The sequence below is a fragment of the Erinaceus europaeus genome, chromosome 10 (genome assembly GCF_950295315.1).
Source record: "Erinaceus europaeus chromosome 10, mEriEur2.1, whole genome shotgun sequence".
NCBI classification, from domain to species: Eukaryota; Metazoa; Chordata; class Mammalia; order Eulipotyphla; family Erinaceidae; genus Erinaceus; species Erinaceus europaeus.
This window is the reverse complement of record NC_080171.1, coordinates 69102938-69125294: the sequence shown is the minus strand read 5'-3', so window position 1 is coordinate 69125294 and position 22357 is coordinate 69102938. Positions and strand designations below refer to the sequence as shown.

Here is a 22357-nt window from a genome sequence, read left to right as displayed (position 1 = left end):
GTCCTATTTGGGTAAGTGGAACTGCTTTATACACACCTTTCTTCTACTCTGTGTACGTGCTATATGCTTTACGCTGTTTTTGCTGCAACTATATGTTAATGCTGTTTGAAGTTTTATGTGTGAAGAAAACATTGCTTAGGCCTGAGCCCCTACCCACACAAAAGAAACTTACCTCATTCAAACAGATTGAGTGTGACAGGAGGAAGAACAGACCCTTCACCCACATAGGAAAAACTTATCTTGCCCTTGCTTGCATCAGACATATCAGAGAGATTTCCTTGAGGCTCAGTCTTCCCAGGCAACCAGAAATGTCCCTGAATGCACCATAAATCCAACCAAGAACCACCAGTCTTCCCATGATGCTGAAAATAGTCATGAACCTAGACCCTATATAAGGCCCACCAGCCTGTCCCAGAGTGGCTCTCAAGCTCCCCCTGGCTGGGCTCTCTTATTCCCTTGGCTGGGCTCTCTTATTCCCTTGGCTGGAGCTTACTCCCTAGGCTGCTCCAGCCAGGAGGGTTGCCCCTCTTAAATTTTAGGAACAGCTTTCACAAGGGGGAGGGGTGGTGATTATTGGCTTAGTGAACCTCACATCCAATAGGAATTTCTAAAACATATGTGTGGGTGCAAGAGTTCTGCTGACAAGAAGGCATTGGATATATTAATATTGATGATAATGAAGAAGAGACAAATTGGGCTTTGTACTTGAGCTGTGTATACCACTAACCTCTCTAGCTCTTTTCTCTTTATTCTTGTCCCCCTCAATTTCTCTCTTTCCTCAAGGGTTCTGGGTCAAAACATTGTTTACACACTTGAGTTGATGTTGTGGAATCAGAAGGAGAGGAATGGGGGGAAAAAAAAAGCTAGGAAATGCCTATTTTGGAGCAGAGGTTTACAAACCAGAGGTGGGATTTTCATTGGAATGAATTAATACCAGGAAGGGGTTAGATCATTAAAACCATTTAAAGGTCTTTCTGATCAGTATTCTCTCCTTGCTCTTACCCACCATGAAGATGCTGTAGGATTCAGAGATTGGAAATGATTCTATTATAAAGGTGGATGATGGGAGTGTATTTTTGTCTGGTTGTGGCTACCTCTGTATCCTCTAGTTAACTTTCCTTTGCTTCATTATGTACCGTTTACTGAGAGTTTGTGTAGGTTATGGAGGTCGAGAAGATATCAAGCCCACTTAAGATTGGAATTAATAGGGGGCAGTGTGGAGGCACACCCAGTTCAGTGCACCTGTGGGGTGGGGGGATGCTTCAGGAATGGTGAATCAGGACTACTGCTGTCTCTTGTTCTCTCTCTATCTCCATCTTCCCTCTCAAACTTCTCTGAATTAAAATAGAAAGGGAAAAAAAAAGGAAAAAAATGGCTGCCAGGAATGATGGATTTGTAGTGCTGGCACTAAGCCCCAGTGATAACCCTGGTGGAAATTAAGAAAAAAAAAAAAAGAGAGGGAGTCAGTAATGTCGCTGGCATCCAGATACCTGGGTAAGATTTTGTGCAATGAGGAGGTAGTATTGTAAGAGGTGAGATATAGGTAGTATTGGTGGAAAAAGATGAAATCCTGGTAGGGTTTTCAAAGAAGTTTTGAGAGGAACTCTATAAGCTATGCTACAGAGAAGGTGTGAACAGTTACTAAAATATAGTCACCATTTTGCCCAGAATTGGCTTGTCCCAAAGAGTGAGTTCTTATTCTACAAAATTTCTTATCTTTTTCTTTCTAAGTCTGTATCAAACCAGAATTTTGTTATGTTATTGAAGTTGCTTTAGAGAAAAAAGGTTCTAGGTTGTAATTGTCATTGGTTTTGGGGATCATAATCTATTCATAAGCTGCTGCCTTCCTGAAATGTGTGGCTGTCTGTGTAATCTGGAAAAGATGACTGGTACAGAACTGTTAATGAGAAATGTGGAGGTGTGCACATTTAAAAACTGCACAAGGCCTAAATACTTAAGTCAGTTGTAGTTCTCAGAGGATTAGAGAGGAATGGAGTATATGACAATGTTACATATGATGCTAACTTAGCTGAGGTCATGGGGCTGGACTCTTATAATATAGTGGTTCTTAATTCTATAAAATGAGCAAAATTGAAAAATTGCATGCATTCTCCCAATGACATACTTATATATACAACATCTTGCATAGATCCCCAGGAGTCCTGTAGAATTCCTCCCTGAAAACTATCAGTTCTTCTGGGACATTAAGCTAATGAGTCTTGCTCTATGGAAGTAAGGGAAAATGATAACTCATGTATTTCTATTTGAAACACAAAAACTCCTATTTTCAAATAGATTACAGACGAGGGGTGGAGAATCCATCTCAGGGCTTGTAGGACCTAGTACCTCTAATGTTTGAGGGGGTATTAAAGATCTTGTATAACCAGACAAAGGTACATAGTTCATGGTAATTTTTTTCTCAAGGAAAATATGATTTGGTTACACTGCACTATTAAGAACTAAAGCAAAAATACCAGGGGTTGAGGTTGAAAAGGCCAGCTGGGGTTGGATCCTGAGACCTTGGATGCTAGTCGAAGGAACCCAGACTTCATTCTGAAGTCCAGCACATTCTGGCCTATGGTTATTTTTGTACTGTCTTTATCTTTATGTCATGTTTATACAGCAAAACGATGGTGAGATCTGTCTTTTCAAAATGATACCTCTTGAAACTAATTTATTTAGAGATAATATTTGTGCTTTGTAATAATTATTCTAATACATCTATAAATCAAACTGACCTCCTAAACATAAAAATACAAATGACAGCCTTTTCCACATGTACTCAACTCATTTAATCCTTATCATTTGCCTTATAATATAAATACTAACTTTATCCCAGTTTTGCAGAGAGGGGAGACAAGGTATCTAAGTCTTAAATGACTTGCTCACTGCCATGTAATAAATGAGTGCAAACCAGAATTTGAAGTCAAGAAACTGACTCCAAAATTTACATCATATCTTTGTGCACAGAACAATGCTATTCTTTTTAAAAATAATTTATTTATTTATTTGTTCATGAGAAAGATGGACAGAAAGAGAAAGAATAAGATATCACTCTGGTACATGTGCTGCCAGGGATTGAACTCAAGACCTCATGGTTGAGAATCCAATGCTTTATCCACTGTGCCACCTCCTGGACCACGTTTTTTTATGAGAGTGATACAGAGAGAAAGAGACTTGGAGAAAGAGACTGAGCAGGGCTCAATTTTGGCTTATGGGATTAAACCTGGGACCTTAAGAGTCTCAGGCATAAAAGAACAGGGAAGCTATCAAGGGAGGGGATTGGATATGGAGCTCTGGGGGTGGGCAATGTGTGGAAATGTACCCCTTTTATCCTATGGTCTTGTCAATGTTTTCATTTTATAAATAAAATAATAATAATAATAAAATGTCTTTTGCATAACCATTACAGTGTCTTCCCAGTCCTGGGCAATGTTATTCTAAGCACCTAAAAGTTTAAGAACTTCTAGAAGTGAACCCATAACCTATTGTGTGTAGAGAAGATAATTTGGAAAACATTTTTAATGGAAAAATACTTCTGTAGCATCATCATGTCATTCAAGATGCCAGATTTTTACTTAAAAGAGATGGAGGAGATTCTCAAGCTTAGAAGGCAGTAGGTAAAATTCAGCATCTTTCACAAAGCACATTCTCTCTCTCTCTCTTTAATCCCAAATATTATTTTATGGAAAATTGTTTTCTTAATTTGACACATAACTATACTTTGCAACTGTTAGTCCTTGCTCAGGTCTAAGAGGATCCCCACCACCACCCCAGGTTTACTGTGCTTTCTAGGTCACCACCGGTATTAAGTAGAGAGAGACTTGTCCTGGGACCCAGTTGTTGAGTACACATCTTGCCATGCACAAGGAGCTGGATTCAAACCCCTGGTCCCCACCTGCAGGGGGGGAAATTTCAAAAATGGTGAAACAGGGCTGCAGGTGTCTATCTTTCTAGCTCCCTATCCCTCTTTCCCCAATTTCTCTTCTGTACTGTCAAGTAGAAGGGAAGAAGGGAAGAAGAGAATGAAGGGAGGAAGGAAGGTGCAAAGGAAGAAGCAAAGAAAGAAACAAAGAAAAGAATGGTCCCTGGTAGTGGAGGATTTGTAGTGCCAGCTTGGAACCCCAATGATAATCCTTGTGGCAATAATAAAAAAAGTAGTTCCATAAAAAACGAAGAAACCCTACTCTTCTATCACAAGTTGCACAGATGTTTCCTCTTCTCTGTATGATAAGATGATCTAGGAGGGAAAGTAGGACTTGACATTGGGGGTGGCAGGTCCCTGAATTCTAATGGTACCTCTGTGACAATTTCAGCTGTGACTGATGAATAAAAAAATAAAAAAATAAAAAATAGATGGATGAGAGTGGACACCTGTGCTCATAGTCCAAGCTGTATCTGCTGCCACCTGTTGGATAACTGTACTGGTCCTCAGAGGTGATGAGTGTTCTCTTGTGGCTGCAGATGTGCAAGTGTTCATAAATATACTGAGTGGGTTGGTTCTCCCAGCAGTCCAGGTTGTGTGATCTCCTGATATCCTTAGGAATATCTTGCGCTTGACACTATGACTCTAACCTGCTAGGTAATGCTAACTTCTCCTGTCCATGGAATGCCATTATGAGAATGAAAAACATCTACTTTCTGAATTAAAGGACATATTGTACTTTGTGGTCCTTTCTATATATGGAATGCCTATATGCAGAATTCAAGGAGACTTCTTTGCGTAGAAGCCATGCTTGCTTGAGTTTAATGTATCTATGAAAGAATAGTTAGCCCCTTAGCTTCTCAAATGGGGTAAGAAGTATATGATGGAACATTAGTATGTACTTTATATGTTTATAATTGAAATAAAGTTTCTTGTCTTGGAAGGTAGCAGAGTTGGATCTCTATAAATGCTCACCCATGAGGTACAGATATCCCTGTCTTGTCATTCCCAGTGGCCTGGAGTGACTCACCTGCTCTGGAGGCTGTGACTGTTGATCAGAGGATAGGGAGCTGTGCGAATAACCTCTGGGAACTCTCTGGCCTTGGTAGGATAGAAATATAGGGCATACAAAGCCTGCAGACATGTCTTGATCTGGTATCATGATATTTGGCTCATTATGATTAAATCAACCATTATGTGGACCAGCAAGGAATAAGCCCTCCAAATGGCAGATTCCAGACCACAGGAATTTTTAAAATCTTTGAAAAAAGTACTCTTCATTTGATTTTTTATTTTATCAATTTAAATTGATCATTAATTTCTCAAGATTGAAATTGAAAGGGGTTTGGAGATAGGGGAGAAAGAGAGAGCCTTGTAGTCCTGCTTCCCCACTCATGAAGCCTTCCCCTGCAGGAAGAGAATGGGGTTTGAACTTAGACCCTTGGTCATGGTAAGATGTGTGCTCAACCAGGTGCATTATCACCCAGTCTCTGAATTTTTTTTTCCCCTATAGGGTTATCGCTGGGGCTTGGCCATTGCCCCATGTGACCATTTTTTAAATTTTTTGGGTAGGACAGAGAGAAACTGAAAGGGGAGGGGAAGATAGACAATGGAGAGGGAGGGAGAAAGCGAGGGGGGTGGAGAGATCTGCAGACCTGCTTCACCACTTGTGAAGGGACCCTTCTGCAGGTGGGGAACCAGAGGCGTGAACCAGGATATTTGTTCCAGTCCTTGTGCTTCATACTATATGTGCTTAACCAGTGTGCTAGAGCTCACCTCCCCGCCTCCACTTTCTGATTTTTTATTTTTAAGTTAGATAGAGAGATTCAGAGAGAGGGAGATAAATAAACCACTTCAAACCTGCTTTCATTGTGGTAGGGGCTGGGTTTGAACCTGGTTGTGCCCATAACAAAGCAGGCACATTATCCAAGTGAGCTATCCTACCAGCAGGCACTGTCATTCTCTTTAAGGCTGAGGGTCTCATCACTTGAGTGATGAGAGCAGAATTGGAATCCAGATTTATATGCATCTGGAGCTTTCTCAAGTCACCCACCACACTGGAATTCCTACTATAGACCTAGGGACTTAATCAGATGGATCTGAATGAAATCAAAGTCTATAAACTGAACCTATCACTCCCTGAGGAGTCATACTGCTTCGTTCATGGAGATTTTAAGGCCATTTATGAATATGTATCCCTCCTCACTAAAGTCGCTTCATCTGAATTTGTTTATGCACTCATTCATCCATTAAGCAGAGATTTATTGAGTGTCTGCTATGTATATGCTATGCTTTGAATAATTAAGGATGGGTTAGAATGGGAAATACAGAATAATGAGACAAGACACGCATTCTGCTCTTCAGAGCTGACAGGGAAAGCTAGGGATATGCATAATAACTTGACTTATGAATGATAAGAACCACAAGAGAGTTACAAATACAAGTACCACAAATAAGAAGTCCCTGGGTCCCCACTTGCAGGGGGTCGCTTCACAAGTGGTGAAGCAGGGCTGCAGGTGTCTATTTTTATTTCTCCCTCTCTATCTTCTAATCTTTCAATTCCTCTCTGTCCTATCAATATATATAATAGCCTCTAGGAGCAGTGGATTTATAGTGCAGGCACTGAGCACCAGCAATAACCCTGGAGGAAAAAAAATTCAAAACTTAATATCTGCCTCTTGCCATCTCCTTTGTAAAGCCCCTACTGAGTACTGTCCATGAACCAAAGTAATCCCTCAAAAATGGAAATGATTTAATTATATCTTATTTATTTATTGCCATAAGAGTTATTGCTAGGTCTCAGTGCTGGCATTTGAATTCACTGCGCTCAGTGTTCATTTTTTTTCTTTCTTCTTTCTTCCTCTTTTATTTGATAGGAAATATCAAATAAACTGAGTGGAGAGGAGGAGATATAGAGGGAGAGAGACAGACATCTGCAGACTTATTTCACCACTCATGAAACTTCCCTTCTGCAGGTGGGGAGCTGGGGATCGAACCTGGATCCTTATGCATGGTTATGTGTGCACTCAACCAGTTGCACCACTACCCGGCCCCCAATCATGATTTCTAAACTCTTCTATATGGTTTCTGCTCAGATGTGGAAATGTGAGTGATTTACAGTTTAAGATTATAATCCCATAGCCTTCAGTAGGAGTTCATCCTATTTCCTACCATAAATTGCTCACACAAAGCTGCCCTTTTTTTTTTTTTTTTTTTTTTGCAGCAGGGTTAGAAAAGGAGGGAGAGAGATAGATACTTGCAGACCTGCTTCACCTCTTGTGAAGTGACCTCACCCTGCAGGTAGGGAACTAGGGTCCTGAATTGGGATCTTTGCACTTAGTATTATGTGTGCTTAACCCAGTGCACCATCCCCCAGTACCCAAAGTCTTTTTTCTTTTCTTCTTTTTTACCAGAGGGGTGAACCTTTGGTTTCTGGTGAGACTGGGGTTTGAACCTGAAGTTCTGCTACCTCAGGCTTGAAGGCCCTTGTGTAGAGCCACTATATTAGGTCCATTCAGGCATTTTTGATTCCAGTTCATTCTTAATAACTTTGAACTTCGGAATTTCTGATGACACAAAATGAAGACCACATCCATGCTGTCTTTTTTATTAATCTTTTTCTCCTTTTGTTGCCTTTGTTTTTTATTGTTGCTGTTAGTATTATTATTGTTAGTCTTATTATTGTTGGATAGGACAGAGAGAAAAGGAGAGAGGAGGGGAAGACAGAGACAGGGAGAGAAAGACAGACATCTGAGACCTGCTTCACTGCCTGGGAAGCGACACCTCTGCAGGTGGAGAGCCAGGGGATTGAACCGGGATCCTTAGGTTGGTCCTTATGCTTTGTACCATGTGCGCTTAACCAGCTACGCTACTGCTCAGTTGCCCCATGTCATGTTTGTAAGTTACTTTTTCCCAGTAGAGGACATTTATCAATAGATACTGGAGGGCACTCAGAAAAGAATCTGGCAGGGGTGGGCAGTGATGCATCTGGTAGAGTGTACATATTACCACGTGCAAGGACCCAGGTTCAAGCCCCCACTTCCTATCTGTAGGGGGAAACCAACTTTCTCTTACTCATTTAGTGGAGGCAGACCCATTTGGGTGAGCTTCCAAAGAAAATGATGCTAAAACCCTACTGTGGACACTTGATTAAATCCAGGCAAGAAAGGAGACATCTTAGTTACTGGAGGAGATAACTACAGGAGCCATTGGAGCCCAAGGAAGATTGTGAGTGTGACGACCGTTGGTTCAGGTTAAAACATGGTCAGACAGACAAAGGGTATAGGGAGCAGCCCCGGCAGCCCCAGGGAAGCACGGTGCATACCAATTCCTTCTTCTTCATGCACTCCATGAGGATGATGAACAAGTGCTGAGCCTGGGTTCGAGTGTAAGTGAAAGTCTTCTGAATGGTCACCAGAAGCTGGTCCCTCAAGGATTCATTTATAAGCCTGCAAGTAAAAGCAATGGCCAAATCAGCTCATTCCAGCTCCTTCTATGTACACATTTCTGGTAAATATATAGTACTGTACAGAAGAAAACATTCTGAGGAAAGATTTACTATACATGGGAGTTATTCCCACCCTGGATTTTTTTTTTACAATGTAGTTATCATAGTCTAACCATTTACAAAAGTGCATTTAAGAGCAGTTTAAGCGCATGTGGTGCGAAGTGTAAGGACCAGCCTAAGGATCCGGGTTCCAGCCCCTGGCTCCTCACCTGCAGGGGAGTCACTTCACAGGTGGTGAAGCAGGTCTACAGGTGTCTATCTTTCTTTCCCCCTCTCTTTCCCCTCCTCTCTTCATTTCTCTCTGTCCTATCCAACAATGACAATATCAATAACAACTACAATAACTACAACAACAATAAAAAACAACAAGGGCAACAAAAGGGAAAATAAATAAATAAATAAATAAATATAAAAAAATAAAACTAAAGTGCATTTAAAATCCATATTAATGTCTCATAATCTAAAAAAGTAAAATGAAAGAGCAATTTAATATTTTTGTTGTTTTTCTTCTTTTTAGTCTTGCTTTCCTTTTAAATATATATTTTGCCTCCAGGATTTTTTTCTTTTTTTTGCCTCTAGTATTATTACTGGGGCTTGCTGCCTGCATTAGAGCCCACTGCTCCTGGAGGTCATTTTTCCCATTTTGTTGTCCTTGTTCTTGTCATTATTATTATTATTCCTGCCATTGCTGTTGTTGTTGAATAGGACAGAGAGAAATCAAGAGGAGGGGAAGACAGAAAGGGGGAGAGAAAGACATCTGTAGGCCTGCTTCACTGCCTGTGAAGCGATCCCTCTGCAGGTGGGGAGCCGGCGGCTCAAACCGGGATACTTAGACTGGTCTTTACACCCATCCCTCCCTTTCATACCATGTGCGCTTAACTGCTGCACTACCGCCAATCCCCCCCTGCCAGATTTTTGCTCAGGCTTTAAGTCTGCACAATTCCACCACTCCCAATGAACTCCCTTTTTCTCCTTCCTTTTTCTATTCCTCCTTTCCTCCCTTCTTTTCTTTCTTTCTTTCTTTCTATCTTCCTTTCATCAGTGCTGGGGTTCAGTGACTATAGGACTCCACTATTCCTGGTGGTCATTTCTAAAAATTTATTTTTTAATAGAGATGAGACAGACAGAGGGAGAAAGGGGAGAGACTGAGAGACACCGCAGTACTGCTTCCCCGCTCATGAAGCTTCACCCTGTAAATGGCAACCAGGGCTTGGTAGCATGGTAGCTCTACTGGGTGTGGCACCACCTCCTATATATTCCTATGATAGATTCTTTTTTTTTCTCTTGATTTTTAGATAGAGGGTGAGGTACAGAAAGGGAGAAACTGAAGGAGAGACACCACAACACTGCTCCACTGCTTGTTAAACTTCTCCTCTGCATGGTGTTCCCATCTGGTGGCTGGGGGCTCAAACCCAGATCTTTGTGCAAAGTAAAGTGTGTGCTTTACCAGGTGAGCTATCTCTCAGCTTCCCACTCTCACTTCCTTAGTATTGTGTGTATCCATTGTCTTCTTCAACAGAAACTTTGGTTAGTAATTTGCATCCTGCTAAACTTTTGCTGTTACTCATCTGTACGAAATGCAGATTTCAACTTTAAATTTGAACTCTAATTATGGAAAGATTCTATCTCAGTAATGGGTTTCTGAGCATCAAAGGGGAGGACAGAACTTCTATTTCCTCTCAAATTATACTTTGCACATTATTTATGGCCAATTTTTTTTGCACAGTTGCATATCAGACTTGTCAGGAGGTCTCTCACTACTTTATTAAAAGATAGCTTTCACATGATAGAAGAAAGAGTAATAGCAAGCAGATCTAGTCAGTGCCATTATCTTTTGCACGTGAACCATTATCAACAAAATTTTGACTCCTCTCTAACTTGTCAGGTGAACGCTGAGCTGTCTCTACTAGCATCCAGACAGCATGGAAAGAAAAATCACTTTACTATTAATAGGTCCTTTCCAAAATCAGGGCAATGAAACTGCTCTCTGGGACAATGCCCAAACTACCATACTTTAGCTCGTATTTTACAGTTTAAAATTGGCTTCCACAGTGAAAGTGTCAGTGCCTCTTATTTCCAGTATTAAAGCATGGTCGAAATCTCATAGCGAGGATACAACTGAAAACAGAAGGCTGTCTTAAAATTCAGATGCTTAGGAACATTTAGTGAATGAGTGGTTAAACTCATAGCAGAACCTGATTCTCCTGACCCCCTGCCCACACTGCTTTTATGACACCCCATGCAAGGCAAACTTCCTTCCTCCATCATTGTGGCCACTTGTGTGATGAAATTGCATATGAACAAGGCTCTGGTTCCAGGATAGGATAGGATAGGATAGGATAGGATAGGATAGGATAGGATAGGATAGGATAGGATAGGATAGGATAGGATAGGATAGGATAGGATAGGATAGGATAGGATAGCATAGCATAGCATAGCATAGCATAGCATAGCATAGCATAGCATAGCATAGCATAGCATAGCATAGAATCAGAGTAAATGGGTCTGGACTAGGGAGAAGCATAGTGGTTATACAAAAGATTTTCATGCCTGAGACTAAGGCCCCAGGTTCTATATCCTGCACCACCATCAACTAGAGCTGATCAGTGCTCTCAACTCTCTCCCTCTCCCTCTCTTATTCGGAGACTTGAATAACGAATAAGCATTTGTGGGTGGAGAGCATTCTTGGAAGACAAGACAGCATAAACAGTTCTCGTTTGAACAAAACCAAAATTCAGATGGCTATAGTATAGAGAGAAAAAGGGAAAGAGAGAAGTAAGAAGGAGCTGCAAAAAGGGTGAGAAGGTGGATACAAGGTCATGTAGGATTTGAGAAATCATGTTAGAGGTTTTATCTCCCAGGTTAGAAAAAAATCATTGAAGGCTCTACTTTTGAAAACACATTTTTGATGTAGTACTAACTAATGAGCCAAAGACCTCAGGCAAATGTAATACCACTGGGCAACTTCACCAGCCCAATCAGTTTTATTTGTTATATTTAGGGTGAGAACAAAGGGCCATTCCATCATCTATGGAGTTCCCTTTGGTGCTGCCCATGGTCCTTCTGTGTGGTGCTCAGGGCGAGGCAGACAGTGGATCCACTAAGCTGTGTCCTAGCCCATCAAAGGCTTTCAGCTGGAGAATGACATGACATATGTTTCACCAATGAGTTTCCTCAAAGAATCACAACATGAAGTTGCATCTATTCAACAGTTTAATGGATGTGCCCTAGAGAATTTGGCAACATCAAGCATACATTCATGTCACAGATGATTAACAACAGAAAATACTTCCCTGATTAACCACTAGGTAGATCCAATCATTCATCTCAGGTGGTTAATTCTGATAAACTCCAAGCTTTTTCATTGCTAATTTTCTATAATGGTTGTATTGTAAGTCCCTATTTCCTAAGGTCATTCACTGTTGAAGAATCTGTCACTTGCATTCAGTGTGCCTTAGCTAATTGGGCTTTAATGGTTAGTAAAGTGGAAAGACACTAAGAACCTTAGACTTTTTTTTTAATCCCAAATTTGAATGAAATTGTGCTTTTGGATAAGTAATTTAAGAGCAAGAACCACAGCATTTGAGTTTTTTTTTTTTTTATTCTAGAAGTAGAATGGTGTTTTCCAAAATATTCGGTCTTGTCACTAACGGCACAGATGGTTTCAGGTGATATGGCTTGGTTCCCCCTTAGTTTTACACATTCAACTTGGAATGCCACTCCAGTTAGCTCTTGTCACATTCTCTGAATCACACCAAGAGGGAAAAATAATTTTTTAAATACATTTACCTCTGGCATTTCCCCAACATTTGCAAAGTTCTCTCTTTTGGCAAAACAACATATTGGGATCTATACATTTTCCAGATTGTTTAGTAACATTCTAAAAATAGATCACTTAATTTGATCTTAATATTTATTTATTTATTCCCTTGTTTTGTTGCCCTTGGTTTTTATTGTTATAGTTATTATTGTTGTTGTTATTAACGTTGCCGTTGCCATATAGGACAGAGAGAAATGGAAAGAGGAGGAGAAGTCAGAGAGGGGGGGAGAAAGATAGACATCTGCAGACCTGCTTCACTGCTTGTGAAGTTACTCTCCTGCAGGTGGGGAGCAGGGGGCTTGAACCGGGATCCCCATGCTGGTCCCCTCACTTTGCACCACATGTGCTTAACCCGCTGCACTACTGCTGGACTCCCCTTAATTTGATCTTTATAACACTGTGAGAGAAGCTTATAGATATTCCTTTCTGTAGTAGAGACAGGCTACAAGCTTTCCCCTGACAGTCTGCTCTTCTTTTTTGTCATCTATAGATAGATCTTTCTGTTCCTTTGTCCACTGCACAAGTGGTGGGAATTTAAATGTATTGGTCTCCTCAGATATAGAGATTATCTGAGGGACATTAGACAAGCTTGGAGAATATAAAAGGGAAATTAGAATAATAGCAAAACACATTTAGAATATTGATTTAGTCTCTAGTTTTTCATATATCTCTGATTGGCTTTTTTTAAAAATTTATTTTAATTTGGCATATAAGCTTTATCTCTTCTCCAGAGTTCCTTTCTTGTTTTGTTGCCACATGCTTTAAGATGTTTGGAAGCTTACTTTCTTAAAATTATTGTTTTCTTATCTCTTTTTCTATGCAAATCTGGAATGATTTAAGATGTTCAACTTTGAGATTTTAATTATTGGCAAAATAGACATCTTCTTTTAGATTTTTTCATAGTACTAGACTAGAAAATGAATATTTCTTGATGTCAAAACATGCTTATAAGTATAATGTATAATTTTAGTTTATAGTCAGATCTCTGATGAAGTGATCTATTTATGGGAAGTGTTAATCTGTGGAACCACATGTACCAGTGTTATTTTTTGTTTTCTGCTTTAGGGTGTATAGTTACAAAAGTGGGGACAATTGTATAGTATGGAATTTCTGTCTCTGTTTTAGTGCTGTACTTGTGATCTTTTTTTTTTTTAATATTTATTTTATTTATTTATTCCTTTTTGTTGCCCTTGTTTTATTGTTGTAGTTATTATTGTTGTTGTCGTTGTTGGATAGGACAGAGAGAAATGGAGAGAGGAGGGGAATACAGAGAGGAGGAGAGAAAGATAGACACCTGCAGACCTGCTTCACCACCTGCGAAGCGACTCCCCTGCAGGTGGGGAGCCGGGGTTCGAACCGGGATCCTTTTGCCGGTCCTTGTGCTTTGCGCCACCTGCGCTTAACCCGCTGCGCTACAGCCCGACTCCCTGTACTTGTGATCTTGAGCTTTTAGATAAGTCACAGAGTTCTTTGAAATAGGTCAGTGTTCATTCAGTGCTTAGTGTAGTCATTACAACTTCCCAGTTGTCTATTAATATTCTGTTGCAGAGCTACTAATATAGCCCACATGTACACAGCACTCTCAGGAGGAATTTAATTATCTGTAACATCAGAGTTTTGATCTTAGATTTAAGAAAACAGAATTCAGTGGGACTCAACTAGACTTAGGCTTTCAAAGAATGTATTGTTTTTCTTATGTCCCCCTCCCCCAGATACTCTCTATTAGTTTATTCAGATATAGCACAAGGCCATTTCTTGTGCGATTTAAAAGTGTTAATCATGTCACAATTAGGTACTTATAAAAGCATGATTTCCCATGAAACCTTGAAGGCTCTATAGAAAATTGAAATTCTATCATTTGCTAGATGCCAAACCAAAGTACTAACTATAAGAATAAGGTCACAAAAAGTCACATGCCTTGCCTAGGGCCACAGAGAATGCTAATTTTTTTCCTCCTTCTGTCCCTTACCTTCCCTCTATTTTAGTTAAAGTTACTGTTTCCTTCCAAACAACTTTGCACTGGGGTCATGGTAACAGCATGATCCTTTCCCAGGAGGTGGGAGAGCATTGAGAACAAAAGATCAAGGTTCCCAGGGTCAGGATGGCTGGAGATGAGCTGTCATTGTATTTGATATACAATCTTGGGCAAGCTTTTTACTCTTTCTGTGTACTGATATTTCTTGCACATGTCAAATTAGGTTGTAGTTACTTATTACATAGACTTGTGCTAATCTGTAGTCTTTGCAGGGTTTAGAAAAGTACCTGACCCCTAGGAAATCCTAGGTAAGTATTAGCTTTTAGTAAAAGACAGTTATCTCATGCCTCTTGCTTGCTCTTATTGTGAGCAGCCACTACACTGATCTGTTTCAGCAGATCAAGATTTCAAATGGGGGAGATAGTAGGAGGCTCAAAGGGCTTTTGGGACCCAGTGTTTTGTGGGAGAGGAAGAGCACAATCAGTGGCTAAGGCAAGTTGAGTTCCAGAGTTCTTCCCTGGAAAAATAACCTGTCCACTTCAGAAAGGTCTGACTCCACCAATATCTTTGGAACTTAGTAGAGTTCAAATGTTCAATTCTTGGGGCCAGGTGGTGATGCACCAGAGTGAGTGTACACATTATCATATGCAAGGACTCAGGTTTGAGCCCTGGTTCTCCATCTACAAGGGAGATGCTTGACCAGTCATGAAGCAGTTCTGCAGTTGTCTCTCTGTCTCACTCCCTCTCTAATTCCTTCTCCCCTCTTAATCTTTCTCTATTCTATCTATGCAATAAAATAGAAAAAATGGCCACAGAAAACAGTGAATCATAGTGCCAGTGCCAAGCCCCAGAAATAACCCTGATAGTAATAAAACATTTAATCAAAACAAGAAGATTTAATTCCAGTGGAACCTTGCAAATACTCCATGCAGATACCAGTAAATCTCTTCATTTATTCATCCATTCATTCAGGAAATAGCAGTGGTACCTACTCTGCTCCAAATATACTGAGGAAGAGATATGTGACTGATCTTTAGTCCTACCCTCAAGGGGGAAGCTTTTAATAGGTGAGAAGTCCCCCCAATTCATGATGTGCAACATTTGTTTACTGTGTTGATGATTTTCTCTGTTAGAAATTCAGGCAGAGCATAGAAGAGGGCTTCATTTTGTTTGGAGCCTCAACTAGGTGAGCTGGAATGGCTTCACCAGAGCTGTACGTCTGGGCTTCATTGCATCTCTACATGTTGTCCGTTCCCTATGCTGGAATGTTGAAAAAATTAGCTTTCAGGTCTGGTCATTGTCTGGACTCACTGTCATTGCTGTCCCTGTCATTTATGGGGTGGACAGACTTCTTATATGGCAGTTGCTTTCTCTCAAAGTGAGGAGGGAGATGGAGGGAAGGGCGAGAGGGGGAGAGAGAGGTATCAAGAGGCCTAAGTAGAACTTGCAAGAGAGAGAGGTATCAAGAGGCCAGAGTAGAACTTGTAAGGCTTCTTATAACTTAGCCTCAGATATTGCAGGAAATACATCATGTCAGTTAGTGGAACAAGTCACTCTTTTACCTCTTATTAGATGGAACTTGAAGGAATCATGTTGAGTGAGGTAAGTCAAAGAGAGGATAACTATCATATGGTCTCACTTACAGGTAGAATTTAAGAAGGGAGACCATTAAGGGAAAATACAATGTGAAACTGGGACTGGGTATGGCATACTGCACCAAAGCAAAGGACTCTGGGGAAGGAAGGGGGCAGATGATGGGGGAAGCCTCTGGGTCCTGGTGCATGATGGTAGAAAAGGATCCAAGTTGAAGATGAGAGTGTTCTGCAGAGAACTTTCACAAGGATAATTCCAGTGAGAGGAAAATCTTAAGTGTCCTCACAAAATGTTATATGTAAGGGATATCTTCAGGAAAATGTCTATATGCTTGTGTCCATTTTTAACGCCACGTTAAGATCACACTGAAAAAGAAATGAGGTTATTTCCTTGCTGCCGCCATCTCACTTAAGGATCTATTTGGAGAGGAAAAGCAGTAAACAACATTGGCCAGATTTGGCAGCTCCTAACAGAAAACTAGAGCAAAGAGAAACTCTGGGTTTGCAAAGTAGTTCATCTGGATAGTTCACCTGCTCTGCTGTTAGCCTCTTCTCCACTGTATTGGTGAAAGTGTCAGTGGCAGCAATGCAGTGGCTTGCCTGGTTGAGTGCACATGCTACCACATGAAGGGATCTGGGTTTAAACCCTTAGTCCCCCATGTGCAGGGGGAAGCTTTGCAAGTGGTGAAGCAGGTCTGCAAGCATCTCTCTTTCTCTCTCCCTCACTATATTCCTTTTCACTCTCAATTTCTCTTTGTCTTTATCAAATGATTAAGTAAAATATTAAAAAATATTTTTAAGAAAGGAAGCTCAAGTGCTGTGGCATCTTTTTTCTGTCTTTATCTCTTCTTTCATATACATGTATACAGATAAAATACACATATACATTTACACACACACACACACACACACACACACACACACACACACACACACACACACCAGTTATCTCTGGGGAAAAGTTGGCCCAGAGTGATGAACCCCTCATCGTGACAAAAATAATAAAAAGAAAGAACCCAGACTCCTAAAACAGTATTCAAGCTTATGCCCTTCTCACTCTACAATGATTTAAACCTTCACCAAGTCTAACCCATACCAGCAGACTAGTCAGGGGTGTCTTCTCTACCCCTTCTAATTCATTCTCCACAGTGTTGAACAAAAGATTCTTCTACCAAGCAAAGATGATTCTGTTTTAAAGCTTTGTGAGAACTTCCTACCACTGGTAAGATGGCATCACACCTTGCATATGACAAGACAGGCATGTCACTGTCTCCTCAGTGAGGCTTTGCTCCTGCTTCTCTGACACTGAACCCAGACATAGCAGAAACTTGCAGTTCTCTGTGTCTTTGAACTTGCTGCCTAAAATATTCTCAGCACCTTGTCTCCAAATTCAAAATTCCTGGGATATGATCAAATTCTGATTCCTTGGTGACTATCTGCTTACTCTCTTGGTTTTTACCATAGAGTGCTTGATAGATACTCCTACAATTATTACACAGTGTGGAAATCATAACATTTCTTTCTTCCTCCAGTAGAAAGTGAATGTGTGGAATCAGTGGTTGTGTCTTGGTTCTGCCTGTATTTTAGGATGTAGGAATGTTCAGTTCAATGTTGGCCCTTGGAGAGTGTTTGTGGGTTAACTGAGGGAGCGCAGGTCTGCTTTGTGGGGTCTAAACCAGTATCTCCTCTGTTTCTCTTCGCTACTTGGTGTCAGAAGAGTTTCACTCCTACTTGAGGACTTTCTGCCCTAGAAATTTGATTTTCTTGGTCTCTTTTTCTTTCAGTCATACTCAGTATTCAAGAAATATTACTGATCTCTGTTTTGAAATTCAAAGGGTATTTATAAATGAGTGGAACACGCAATTATCTCTTATTTTTTAATTTTTAAAAAGATTTTATTTATTGATGAGAAATATAAGAGAGAGAGAAAGAACCAGACATCATTCTGGTACATATGCTGCCAGGGATCAAACTCAAGACCTCATGCTTGAGAGTCCAATGCTTTATCCATTGTGCCACCTCCCGGACCACTCAATTCTCTTTTAAATGACTAAATTTTATTTGTGTTTTTAGTATTTTATTTTTGATAGAGACACAGAGAAACATTGAGAGGGAAGTGGGAGAGTGAGATATCTGCAGCACTGCTTCACCTTATTATTATGCTTCTTACTATCTCTGTAACTTTGTGAAAATGTCAGTTCTAATCTATAGTGGAAAGTGGTATATGTGTATGTGTGTGTGTGTGTGTGTGTGTGTGTGTATTTAGTTCATCTGTGTGTTTTTACTCATTCTTCCCCCCCTTTTCCTTTCTTTCTATTTTATTTTATTTTATTTTATTTTATTTTATTTTATTTTATTTTATAGGACAGAGAAATTGTGAGGGTAGGGGCGAAGCTTCCTTTCACAAGTGGAGACATAGGGCTTGAATCTGGGTCCTTAAACACTGTAGTGTGTGTGACTTTACCAGAAGTTCCACAGTCTGAGTCATTGAACACCCACTTCTAAAGTCTGTATTGGGTTCCACTTCTGGAGGCTATTTCTTCCTCTTGACTCACTTCGTTGTTTTTAATCACACATTTTCCCATAATGCTTAGAGGCAATGTCATGTTTATAAAAATGCTCAACAGCTATACAAAGACTTTGAAAACTTGGGGCTATCAAGATAATTCCCTGAAATGGATCTTAGTGGTTTTGACAGTTAATTATATCACACACATATATTTTGACAGTAATTATATCACACAGCAATCATCTCAAATTACATTACTATTATTTCAGCTGGTTTTATGTCATGCATGGGAGGGGCAAAGTCATTTTTTTGTGTGCATTCTTCTGTGTTAGAAGGAATGGAATAATTAAGGTTCTGTGAAAGTGATGCCCTGGGAATCCAGATCCTTTATTATTGGAGGACTTGAGAAAGCTTATTCTATCTCTATAAACCTTCATCTCCTAATCCATTCAATAGGGACAGAATATCTTTATTTATCTTTTTATTATCTTTGTTTATTTATTTGATAGAAACAGCCAGAAATTGAGAGGGGAGGGGGTGATAGAGAGACCCCTGCAGCACTGCTTCACTACTTGCAAAACTTTCCCCCTGCCAGGGTGGGGGCTTGCACATTGTAACATATATACTCAACCAGGTGTACCACCACCAAGCCCCAGGACAGAATCTATTTAAAGTTCATGTATATGGGGAAAATTTATTTTCAGAAATACCTACCAGGTTCCTGGCATACAGTAAGTATTATATGATAAGATGTTTTTCGACATCAGGATTATAACTGGAACTTGGTACCTGCATAATGACTCTACCACTCCAGGTGGTACCGTGTATGTGTGTGTGTGCGTGTGTGTGTGTGAGAGACAGAGAGAGAGAGAGAGAGAGAGAGAGAGAGAGAGAATCTGTAGCACTGCTTCCCCACTTGTGAAGCTTCTACCTTACAGGTGGGGACCATGGGTGTGAACCTGAGTCATTATGGCTGGTAGCATGTGCACTCTACTGAGTGCAGCTTCCCCTCCTTTTTTTATGCTAGAAGTTCAGAGACAGAGTGAGAGACAGAGAAGAAGAGAGAGATACCAAAGCATGGTTCCACTGCTTATGAAGCTTTCCCTGTGCATGTGTACCCAGTAGCCAGGGTCTCAAACCCAGGTCCTAGCATATGGCAAAATGTGTACTTTACCAGGTAAGCCATCTCCTGAGACCTCAAACTTTTTCCTTCTTTGTCTCAAAAAATTTTTAAGTTATTTATTATTATGTTTGAAGTCACATCCCTGCTCAGCTATAGCTTATGGTGGTGATGGGATTGAATCTAGGGCCTCAGGCATGAAAGTCTTTTTGCAGAACCATTATTATGCTGTCTCTCTCCAGCTTCTTCCTGAAACTTTTTTTTTTCTTCAATACTTACTGAAAGAGATTTAGCATTTGCAATACTTGGGCTCAAATTCTGAACCTCACACTTATAGGTGGCATCTTATAATGACACACCAATCTAAGAAAATTCTGATTGGACTACAGAATTCTCCTTGGGCAATTAGACTGTGTATTCCATTAGGTATATGCTCCCTTCTCATCAAAGAGCTGGAGACAAACACTTCTCATGAGCCCTCTTTAAGTTCCCCCACATCAGTTACATCATACAATGTGCTTATTATTATGCTTATGACTATCTCTGTAACCCTGTGAAAATGTCAGGTCTAATTTACAGTGGGAAGTAATGCATGAGTGAGTGAGTGTGTGTGTGTGTGTGTGTGTGTGTGTATTCACAGTGTATTTTTACCCATTTTTTTCTTTTCACTTTTTCTTTCTATTTTATTTTATTTGATAGGACAGAGATAATTATGAGGGAAGGGGAAGGCAATAAGAGAAAGAGAGTCACTTGTAGCACTGCTTCACTACTCATGAAGCAGTCCCCTCTGTAGGTGCGGAGTTGAGGCTTGAACCTTGGTCTTTGCACTTGGTAAAGTTTTCACTCTACCAGGTACACCACCACTCTGTCCAGAGTTTACTGTCTCTCTGCAGTTTCTTTCCATTGCTTTATGTTTGGTTATGAATGTTCCCAAAGGCAGAAGTTAAAGCATTGACAAAGACCACAGGGACTGCTACATGGCCAGCTCGTTTCTTTGCTGCCAAAATTGTAAGGAAAACACACCTTCTAAGTTAATTCAGTCCAAGTGAAACACCATTAACAAATATTGCATGTAGCCAGGGAAAACCTGGTATTGTGGTAAGGCCTCCACAGATGGCAGAAGCAGAGATGGTCTGAGATGTGTAGGTTCCTCAAACAGGCAAAAGACACTACACCTCTGCTTCAAACGTACTTCAAATGTGGCCCCATTTTATTTACTTAGAGCCATTTACCTGTATGTGAGAGAAGAGGAAGAAGATGCTTGGAAGAACTGATTATATAAACTCAGCCTGGAAAAAGCAAGTCTGAAGTGACTGGGTCTCTCACCATGATACGAGGCAGCAGAGGCCAAGAGCCTCTGTATCCAGACCCAGTCTACACAATCTGACCACTGAGTGCACATTTCCTGAGTTTTCTGTCTTCAGTTTCCTTTACAAAGTGGAGATGATAACCACAACTACATTATATGGCTTAAGAAATGAAGTGTTCAGATCATGTAGGAACTTCAAAATAGTTCCATGACTGAGGAGATAGCTTATTGGTAGAGTATAGAAATTGACTTCATGGCACAGCTGGTTGAGTGCACACATTACAGTGCAAAAGACCTGAGTTCAAGCAGTGCTGCAGGCGTCTCTCTCTCTCTCCCTGCCACTCCTGCTCACCTCTCATTTTCTCTCTGTCTCTATTGAAAATAAATATAGTAAAAACAAAACTTACTTTCATGGTGCTGCAGGAAATGGAATGATCCTATGGGCAATCTCTCTCTCTCTCTCTGTTTCCTTGACAATAATACTTTAAATTCCTTCAGTATGCTCCTATGAAATGGGTCAGAAGTGTGGATGCAGGGAAGTATAATTCCAAAAATTCCCTTAGCTTATCAAAGTACTCCTTTTTTTTAGTTTTCTTTTCTTTTTTTTTTTTCTATTTCCTTTTTTGGGGGATTAGTGTTTTATAGTTGCCAGTAAATACAATAGTTTGTACATACATAACATTTCTCAGTTTTCCACATAACAATACAACCTCCACTAGGTCCTTCTTCTAACCTTCAAGTACTTCTTCTAACCACATGCCCTCCCTACTTCATGAAATGCTGGCATGTATGCAGTTTTCTCTACCTTTGTGCATGTTCACTGAAGGATTAGTTACAAACTATAGTTTGTAAGTAAGTCATCCATAGGCCACTGCTTAGTATGTCCCTCAGGCCAACTCCCACAATAGAGAGCTTTATGCTTTTTTCATGGTGCCTGTGTGCAAAGGGTCATATCATTGTATAATTTAAAAGCTGATGCACAGGTGATTGTGAAATAAGGAAGCGAAAGGCAACTACTAGATGGTGCTGTTTACATCTGGACTACAGGGGCATTGAAACACATGAGCTTCTCCTCCCCCCAAAAAAAAGTGACCAAAGACTTTGTGAGAACTGTGGTGGTTACTTTGGGAAGTAGGTCACAGAACTGTAGTGGTAGGTGGGTGGTGTGGGTCTCTACCTGTAATAAACTTATAGTCTTGCAAACCACTATTAAATCACTAATATAAATAAAATAAATACTGATGTGCTTCACAGTGTTGGTAGAAAATGGACCATTTTCTAAGTATTAGGCAGCTAGCTACATTTAAAATTTTTCTCTTGGTGTCATAATTCAGAACACTACATGATGGCTGCCTAGTTTTAATGTATATGGGACTGCTTGTAAGGTTTTGGTGGTAGTTTTTACAGCAGTAGCTCACCACTGTTAGTTTTAATAAATCCCATGGTCTATAATTGACATCAGAGAGCTGCTGCATGGGAACTCTGAGGTAAAGCCTTTGCAAACATGGTTTTATATTAACGTTGTGCTGGTGAGATATTAATCCACACCACCACCAGCTACAAAGTTTACTGGTTCAGAATTTACTTTCTCCAGGGCAGA

The 22357-nt window shown here is 40.3% G+C and overlaps 1 protein-coding gene across 13 annotated transcripts in view; it reads right to left on the bottom strand.

Annotated features, from left to right (window-relative positions):
* Window positions 1–22357, bottom strand: part of TRPM3 (transient receptor potential cation channel subfamily M member 3) — a 671125-nt gene that overhangs the window by 230087 nt on the left and 418681 nt on the right. For all 13 annotated transcript variants that reach the window (XM_060199695.1, XM_060199701.1, XM_060199705.1 and 10 more), the window contains one exon: window positions 8250–8373. In XM_060199695.1, the coding sequence (XP_060055678.1) occupies window positions 8250–8373 (124 nt within the window). The remainder of the gene's footprint in view (window positions 1–8249; window positions 8374–22357) is intronic.